Below are 10,031 nucleotides of genomic sequence, written 5' to 3'. Positions count from 1 at the left end.
GGGAATTTGTGAAAATATGAAAAACAAAAGGAGGAACAACAACTCACCACCCTTTCATACACACCCTTACTTGAAAAGTCTAATCACACATTGCCTGATATTTAAATAAACAATGAACCACTTAGATGATGAGCATCCCATTCTATCCATTAAAATAGAAAATACCTATTACTAAGTAAATGAATGAGAGAGGATGAACAAATCACATAGAAAGCATATAAGGAAAAAAAAAAAACCTTCACTAAATTGATTTGCCACACATGTAGCACATTTTAGTAAATACCTCAAATGTTTGAAAAGAGAAATCACAATGCAGTGATCCAACATCAGTCTTGAGTGACCATGGTAATTTACTTTCTTCAACACTATGATGAAAAAGAAATGAAAAAAGATCTTTTTCCCTCAAGGCTGAAGACAATTGTGATGTCTAAAGTCTTTACCAAATCATTACATAAATAGGAGTTTTCTCTTGTATGAGTTCATCTGAATTTTTGACCTTCAAAATGATATAAATATATTTTAAAATATTTACTGCGATCACTCAGCATCTAGACTTTGACCCAGGGGAACAGCCCATGACCCCATATCCCCACCGATTGCAGCACCAGTTGCAGGCCAGCAGGAACAGACTCACCCAGTTCCAAGTGGACCAAGAGTTGAAGGCTAGCAGGCAGGACTCCTACAGGCAGTTCAGACTACCACCATCCCTCACCAGACCCTGTAACCTACAAGCCCCACCTCATCACCCAAACCTATCTATCCTCCAAGATCACAGCTGATCACTGAGACACAGAGTCCACCAGTCCTGAGTAGACCAAGAGCTCTGAGTGGACCAAGAGCTCCAAGTAGATCACGATTTGCTTCCTATGACACAGACTCCACCAGATCTGATTACACCAAGAGCTTTAACTGGAACAAGAGCTCCCATTGGAACAAGATGGCCAATTGGACCTAAAGAGGTGCCCTCAGACACAGACACCATTAGTACTAATTGGAGGAAGAGATGGATAGATGCCAGTACAAAAATACATTCAACAGCATAAAGACCAATATAGCACCACTAGTACCTAGTGGATCTACATCAGCAAGACCTAAAAATCCCAACACAGAAGAAATTGACCTTAAAAATAACTTTAAGAAGATGATAGAGAACTTTAAAGAGAAAATGAAAAATTCCCTTAAAGAAATTGAGGAAAAGATTAACAAAACCTTGGAAGGAATCAATAAATCCCTTAAAGTAAGCCAAGAAAACAAAGAATAAAACAATTAAATAGACAAAGAAGTTCAAGACTTGAAAACTGAAATAGAATCAATAATGAAGACACAAACTCAGGGAATATAGAAATGGAAAATCTGAGTAAATGAACAGGAACTACAGATGAAAGCACAACTAAGAGAATACAGAAATACAAGAGAGAATCTCTGGCATTGAAGATACAATAGAGGAAATAGATTCACCAGTCAAAGAAAATATTAAAGTAAAAAAAAATCATAAGAAAAAACATCCAGGAAATCCAGGACACCATGAAAAGACAAAACCTAAGAATATTAGGGATAGAAGTAGAAGAATACCAGCTAAAAGACAGAATATATTCAACAAAATCATAGAAGAAAACTTTCCCAACATAATGAAAGAAAAGCCTATGAAGATACAAGAAGCATACAGAACACCAAATAGACTGGATGCCCCCCAAAAGTTCCCTTATCACATAATACTCATACCACTAAACACACATAATAAAGAAAAAATATTGAGAGCTACAAAAAAAAAGTCCAAGTAACATATAAAGGCAGAGGCATCGGAATAACACCTGACTTGTCAAGGGAGACTCTGAAAGTCAGAAGGTCCTGGATAGATATTATGCACACACTAAGAGACCATGGATGCCAACCCAGACTATTATACCAAGCAAAACTCTCAATCACTATAGATGGAGTAAACAAAATATTCCATGATAAAACCAGATTTAAACAATACCTATGAACAAATCCAGCCTTACAGAAAGCACTATAAGAGAAAATCCTACCTAAGGATGTCAGATACACACATGAAAACACAGGCAACAGACAATCCCACACCAACAAATGTGAAAGGGAAACATACACTACCATCAAATCATAACAAGAATTAACTATCACTGTTCATTAATATCCCTTAATATCAATGGACTCGATTTTCCAATAAAAAGACACAGGCTAGATCACTGGCAACACCAGTGACCATCAGGGTCATAAGCCCACCCTGCACCATTGGAAAGGATTGGGAAGGACATTACATATTTATCACAGGGAAAATCCACCAAGATGAAGTCTCAATTCTAAACATGTATGCCCCAAATACCAGGGCACCCACAAGAAACATTACTAAAGCTTAAATAGCACATCAAATCCCACAGAATAGTAATGGGAGACTTCAACACCCCACTCTCAACAATGGACAGGTCTGCAAGACAGGCACTTAACAGAGAAATAAGGGCTCTAACAGACATTATGACTCAAATGGACTTAATAGATACTTACAGAACATTCCACCCTAACATAAAAGAATATACCTTAGAACCTTCTCTAAAATTAACCACATGCTTGGTCACAAAGCAAATCTCAACAGATACAAAAAGATTGGAATCACCTCCTGCTGTATTATATCAGACAACCATGGCTTAAAGTTAGATTTCAATAACAAAATTTATAGAAAGCCTCATGGAAATCTCATGGAAAAGGAGTAATGTTCAACCGAATCACCAATGGGTCAAGGAAGAAATAAAAAAAATTAAAGATTTTCTAGAATTCAATAAAAATTAATGTACAACATACCAAAACTTATGGGATACTATGAAAGCAGTGCTAAGAGAAAAATTCATAGTGCTAAATGCCCACATAACGAAGTTAGAGAAATCACACACTAGTGAATTAACAGCAAACCTGAAAGCTCTAGAACAAAAAGAAGAAAAACTCACCCATGAGCAATAGATGGCAGGAAATAATCAAATTGAGGGCTGAAATCAATGAAATTGAAACAAAGAGAACAATTCAAAGAATCAATGAAACCAAAGGGTCGGTTCTTTGAGAAAATCAACAAGATAGACAAGCCCTTATCCAAATTAACCAAAAGGCAGAGAGAGCATCCAAATTAACAAAATCAGAAATGAGAAAAGAGACATAACAACAGACAATGAGGAAATCCAGAGAATCATCAGGTCATACTTCAAAAACCTGTACTCCACAAAATTTGAAAAATCTGAAAAAATGGACGATTTTCTGGATAGGTATCATATACCTAAGTTAAATCAAGACCAGATAAACTATTTAAATATAACAGTAACCCCTAAGGAAATAGAAATAGTCATTAAAAGTCTCCCAACCAAAAAAAGCCCAGGACAAGATGGTTTCAGTGCAGAATTCTACCAGAATTTCAAAGAAGAACTAATACCAATACTCTTCAAATTGTTCTACACAATATAAACAGAACTCCTTTTATGAAGCTACAGTCACCTGATACCCAAACCACACAAAGATGCAACAAAGAAAGGGAATTAAAGACCAGTATTCGCCATGAACACTGATGCAAAAAATACTCAATAAATATTGGCAAACTGAGTCCAAGAACACATCAAAAAAATTATCCACCATGAACAAGTAGGCTTCATCCCAGGGAGCAAGGATGGTTCAATATATGAAAATCTGTCAATGTAATATACCATATAAACAAACTGAGAGAAGAAAACCACATGATCATCTCATTAGATGCTAAAAATGCCTTTGACAAAATCCAATAGCCCTTCATAATAAAGGTCCCAGAGAGATCACGAATACAAGGAACATAACTAAACATAATAAAGACAATTTATAACAAGCCGACAGCCAACATCAAATTAAATGGAGAGAAACACAGAGTGATTCCAGTAAAATAAGAATGAGACATGGCTGTACACTCTCCCCATATTTACTTAATATAATATGTGAAGTTCTAGTTAGAGCAATAAGACAACAAAAGGGCATCTAGGTGATAAAAATTGGAAAGGAAGAAGTCAAACTTTCATTATTTGCAGATGATACGATAGTATACATAAGTGACCCCAAAAATTCTACCAGGGAACTCCTACAACTGATAAATACTTTCAGTAATGTGGCAGAATATATTATCTAAAAAAAAAAAATCAGTAGCCCTCCTACATACAAATGATAAATGAGCTGAGAAATAAATCAGAGAAACATCACCCTTTACAAAAGCCACAAATAATATAAAATACCTTGGAGCAACTCTAACTAAGCAGGTCAAAACCTGTATGACAAGAACTTTAAATCTCTGAAAAAAGAAATTGAAAAAGATATCAGAAAATGGAATGATCTCTCATATTCATGGATAGGTAGGATTAACATAGTAAAAACAACAATCTTACCAAAAGCAACCTACAGATTCAATGCAATCCCCATCAAAATCCCAACAAAATTCTTCCTAAACCTGGAAAGAACAACACTCAACTTCATATGGATAAAAACAAGAAATGTAGGATAGCTAAAAACAATCCTGCACAATAAAGCCACATCTGGAGACATCACCATCCCAGACTTCAAGCTCGACAATACAGCTATACTTATAAAAACAACTTGGTATTGGCATAAAAACTAACATGTAGACCAGTGGAATCGAGTTGAAGGCCCTGACATTAATCCACACACTCGTGAACACCCAATTTTTGACAAAGAAGCCAAACTTGTGCAATGGAAAAAGTAAAGCATTTTCAACAAATGGTCCTGGCATAACTGGATGTCAACATGTAGAAGATTGCAAATGCATCCATATCTATCTCCATACACAAAACTCAAGTCCAAGTGGATCAAAGACCTCAACATAAATCCAGCTACACTGAACTTGATAGAAGAGAAAGTAGGTAGTCTTGAATACATTGGCAGAGGAGACCACTTCCTAAGTATAACATCAGTAGCACAGACACTGAGAGCAACAATTAATAAATGGGACGTCCTGAAACTGAGAAGCTTTTGTAGGGCAAAAGATATGGTCAATAAGTTGAAACGAAAGCCTACAAAATGGGAAAAAATCTTCATCAACCCCACATCTGACAGAAGGCTGATCTTTAAAATATGTAAAGAACTCAAGAAACTAAGTGAGATCTCCATGAGCAAACTGGGAGCAAGGAGTGGGGGGCAATGGAGGGTAGGGGATGGGGGATGAGAACATAAGGGAATGGGATGGTCAAACTGGAACAGGGACAGTGTGGTAGAACAAGAGATACCATGACAGAGGGAGACATCAAGGGAACAGGGAGAAACATAGTGCCCCAGGAACATACAAGGATTACCCCAGTTTAGTCTACTAGCAATATTGGAGAAAGGTGCCTAAACTGGCCTATTCCAGAAATCAGATTGGTGAATACCCTAACTATCATCATAGAGCCCCCATCCAGTTAGTGATGGAAGCAGATGCAGAGATCCACAGCCAAGCACCAGGCCAAGGAAAGGAGTCCAGTTGAAGAGAGAGAAGAGGGATTCTATGACCAAAGGAAATCAAAATCATGATGGGGAAAAATACAGAGACAATTAAAACAATCTAGTGGGTACTCATGACCCAATGGGAACTAGTGGACCAATAGCTTTGGAGCCTCCATGTGACTGGACTAAGCCATCTGCATAGCTGAGACAGTTGTTTAGCTTGAAGGGCCCCTGTCAGTGGGTCTGGATTCATCCCTGGTGCATGGGCAGGCTTTTTGGAGCCCAGTGCCTATGGTGGGACATTATACATTGCCTTGGTTCAGGGGGAGATGCTTAGATCTGCCTCAAGTGAATGTACCAGGCTCTGCTGATTCTCCACAGGAGTCCTTGCCTTAGAGGAGTTGGGAATGGAGGATGGGCTGATGGATAAGGCTGGGGGGCAGGAGGAGGGAGGAGAGGGGCACCTGTGATTGGTATGTAAAAAGAACAAAAAATTCTTAATAATTAAAAAAAATTATCAAGCTAAAGACATGGCTGCACAGTTAAGAAAAGTTCTTTTCCAGGACCAGGATCCAATTTTGGACAACTTCCCATAACTCCTGCTATGAGAAAATCCAAAGGTCTAACCTTCTTGGGCACTAGCATGTAGATACATACACAAACACACACTGAAATCACATAACTGAAATTTAAGCAGTTTTTAACAAAGAAAGTTTTCCTCTTTTAAGCATTCATTTCTATAACTCATTTGTTGAAACATCTACAGGGTTATTTACAGAGCTTTTCTTCTATATAAATAGTTCATGTGACAGAAAGCAAGAATGTAGGATTAAAGTCAGAAATACCAATCATTTTCAGCTGCTATTATTATTTGGGAAGATTTATGAAATGCTGCCCTGCTGGAGGAAATATATCACTGGGGGAAGGCTTTGAGAATTTACATCTGCACACTGTTTCCAGTTCTCACTCTCTACTTCATCTTGCAGGTGGAGGATAAAAGTTCTTAGCTTCTGCTTAGGCTGCCATGTCTGACACCTGTTGCCATGGAACTTTCATGGTGATCTTTTATCCCTCTGGAACCAAGGGCCAAATTAAACTATTTTTATAAGTTGACCTAGGCAATATATCACAAAAACAGAAAAGGCACTAATACAAATCCATAAAGTTTTACACCCGAATCAGTTATTTCATGTAATTGAAGAGAAGTATAAAATCTAAAAGAAATAAATTATCATTGAAATTCATAGGGGTTCATAAATTCATAAATTCATTTTCCTCATGAATTTGAAGTTACAACAATATAAAGTTGTACATCATAATGTTTGACCAGATTGTTGACACTTTAAAAATTTTTTACAGAATAAATATTTTTTGTGAAACTGAATGTAAGAGTGTTGGCTAAAGATCTTAAAAAATACTTTATAACAAGAAGTCCTCAATATTTTTTCAGGCATTCAAAGACTGTTGTAATATACAAAAGCTCTAACACATTGATTGCACACAAAGTTTTCATTCCTGTAGAAAGTGCAAAATTTTACCACACAGACTACATTTATAGGCTTTCTCTACAGTATGATTTTTATTCATGATTTTGTAGACTATTGAAACATGCCAAGGCATTACCACACTTATTACCTTCATAGAGTTTTGCTCAAGTACATGTTCTTTTATGTACTCAGAGATTACTATAATATGCAAAGCCTATACTGATTACATTCACAGGGTTTCTCTCAAGTATGTATTCTTTTATGCCTTTGAAGAGAAGAGTAATGAACAAAGACTTTACTGCACTGATTACATTCATAGGGTTTCTTTCCAGTATGTGTTATTTTGTGCATTTGAAGACCACTGTAACTGGCAAAGGCTTTACCACACTGATTACATGCATAGGGTTTCTCTCCAGTATGTGTTCTTGTATGCCTTTGAAGATAACTTTGATGTGCAAAGTTTTTTCCACATTGAGTACATTCATAGGGCTTCTCTCCAGTATGTAGTCTTTTATGTATTTGGAGATGACCTTGACATACAAAGGCCTTACCACACTGATTACATTCATAGGGTTTCTCTCCAGAATGTGTTCTTTCATGCACTTGAAGATGAATGAGTTGTGAAAAGCCTTTACCACACCGATTACATTCATAGGGTCTCTCTCCAGTATGTGTTCTTTTATGTATTCTGAGACTGCTGTGATAATTAAATCCTTTACCACACTGATTACATTCATAGAGTTTCTCTCCAGTATGTGTTCTTTTGTGCATTTGAAGACCACTGTGACGTGTATAGGCTTTACCACACTGATTACATGCATAGGGTTTCTCTCCAGTATGTATTCTTTTATGCATTTGAAGATTACTCTGATATGCAAAGGCTTTACCACACTGATTACATTCATATGGTTTCTCTCCAGTATGTGTTCTTTTATGCCTTTGAAGATTACTTTGAAGTGCAAAGGCATTTCCACATTGAGTACACTCATAGGGCTTCTCTCCAGTATGTGTTCTTTTATGTATTCGAAGATGACTTTGACATACAAAGTCCTTACCACACTGATTACATTTATAGGGTTTCTCTCCAGTATGTATTCTTTTATGCACTTGAAGAACACTGAGTTGTGAAAAGACTTTACCACACCATGTATATTCATAGGGTTTCTCTCCAGCATGTGTTCTCTTATGTATTTGAAGTCTTCTTTGCAATGCAAAGGCTTTACCACCCTGATTACATGCATAGGATTTCTCTCCATTATGTGTTCTTTTGTGAATTTGAAGATTACTATAATATGCAAAAACTTTACCACACTGATCACATTCATATGGTTTTTCTCCAGTTTGTGCTTTTTTATGCCTTTCAAGATTATTGTGATATGCCAAGGCTTTACCACACTGATTATATTCAGAGGGCGTCACTCCAGTATATGCTCTTTCATGCCTGTGAAGAGTACAGTGATGAACAAAGGCTTTAACACATTCAGTATGTTCAGAAGATTGCTCTCCAATATGAATTCTTTCATGCCTGCAAGGATAATTGGCACATGTAAAGGCTTTACCACATTCAATATACTGTTGAATCTTTATATCTCAATGAATTAATTTACAATTTGGTTCATTTATAAAGTGGAATCATATATTGAGGTTTTATCACTGTCTTTACACTCGTGTTACTCCCCTTTATCAGAGGTTTTTTGCATCTTTGAAGATATCTATGATGCTAAGAGCCTTTATTACATAGTTCACATTTATAAGACCTTTTTCTACATGAGATTTTTCACATATTTCAAGAAAATTGGAAAAACTCAGAGCTTTACCACACTTATTGCTTTCATAGATTTTCCTATTCTATGAGTCATACTACATTTTCTAAGTGAAGTTTGACAAACAGAACTATTTACACAGTCCTAGTATGCATAGAGCTTTTCTGAAGTGTGAGATTGTTGATGTTTTAAGAGTCAAGGTGGAAAAGCAATTACTTGTATACTTGAATCAAATTCAACAGGTCTACTTAATGGGAGGAGTGCTACAAATATTCTAATACTTCTGAGAAGTACATTACATCATTCTATATCCCTATGTTCACATGGCTTGTGTCCAGAATGACATATGACATACACAGTAAAAGAAGAATTGTGCAGACCTTTTGTAATATGAGTGGTATGAAATAAAATGGATTGGCAGTTTTACAAGCATAGCATTCATGGGGCTTTGATTCTAATGGTGATATCTGTTAAGGCATTGTTTTCTTGTCTTCATTCTTAAAAGAATGCCTTGCAAATGTAATTCACCTCCCTGAAGTTGAGGCATATGGTGTTGTGAGAATTTAATAACCATCAATATATTTTAACCTGTATTACTGATGCCTTTCTTTGAAATTTGTAGAACACATTATAGTTTCTTCAAAGGCACATTTGTATCAGTTTGCATATAAAAATTACCTTTCATGTCTTCTAGAACTTTTACAATGTTCTTCAATATGATGGTCTTCCCAGCTGTATCCTAAAATATAGTTTCAGAAAATGTATGTTATATTATTGAAAATTGTGCAAAATTTAAGTTACTATCTTCAAGGAACCTTAAAACCATGCCTGATTTATTCACCCCATTCTTCTTTCTCAATCAAATTGAAGGAGAAAATAAATAGTCAAGAAATAATAGCCCCCTTATTTTACATGAAGGAAAATTCAGTCTTACCTATAGTAGTGAGGTTCCTGTAGGTCTCCAGCATCACATCTTTGTAGAGATTTTTCTGGGAAGGACCCAGCAAAGTCCACTCTTCCCAAGTGAAGTCGATGTGCACATCATCATAGGTCACTGCATTCTGAAATATCCAATACATATGTACAACAGAAAGCATAGTATTAACAACATTGCAAATGTATACCTCTTTGACAGCATAATCATAAAATTGCAGTACTCCACACACTTAATTCCATGACACAGACATTATATTCAGATCACCAAGTCACTCTGGAATGAAACTAAATAGGAGGTTCAACTCTGTCATTTCTGTATGCTATGAATAGGATATGACCTTGCAACAGAAATGTCTATTAACAAACATAGAGAAACAAGTAAACGGATCAACAG

At 36.2% G+C, this 10,031-nt stretch overlaps 1 protein-coding gene across 1 annotated transcript; it reads right to left on the bottom strand.

The window, feature by feature from the left end:
- Positions 1-5,758: 5,758 nt before the first annotated feature.
- Positions 5,759-9,813, bottom strand: LOC131903377 (zinc finger protein 431-like). Its single transcript, XM_059253916.1, has 3 exons — positions 9,636-9,813; positions 9,380-9,440; positions 5,759-8,463 (listed from the first exon to the last, which is right to left on the bottom strand). The coding sequence occupies exons 1-3, from the start codon at positions 9,796-9,798 to the stop codon at positions 7,182-7,184; spliced, it is 1,506 nt and encodes a 501-aa protein (XP_059109899.1). The 5' UTR covers positions 9,799-9,813; the 3' UTR covers positions 5,759-7,181.
- Positions 9,814-10,031: the final 218 nt, after the last annotated feature.

Source organism: Peromyscus eremicus, chromosome 2, assembly GCF_949786415.1.
Source record: "Peromyscus eremicus chromosome 2, PerEre_H2_v1, whole genome shotgun sequence".
In the NCBI taxonomy this organism is placed as follows: domain Eukaryota; kingdom Metazoa; phylum Chordata; class Mammalia; order Rodentia; family Cricetidae; genus Peromyscus; species Peromyscus eremicus.
This window is presented reverse-complemented; position numbering and strand designations above follow the sequence as displayed.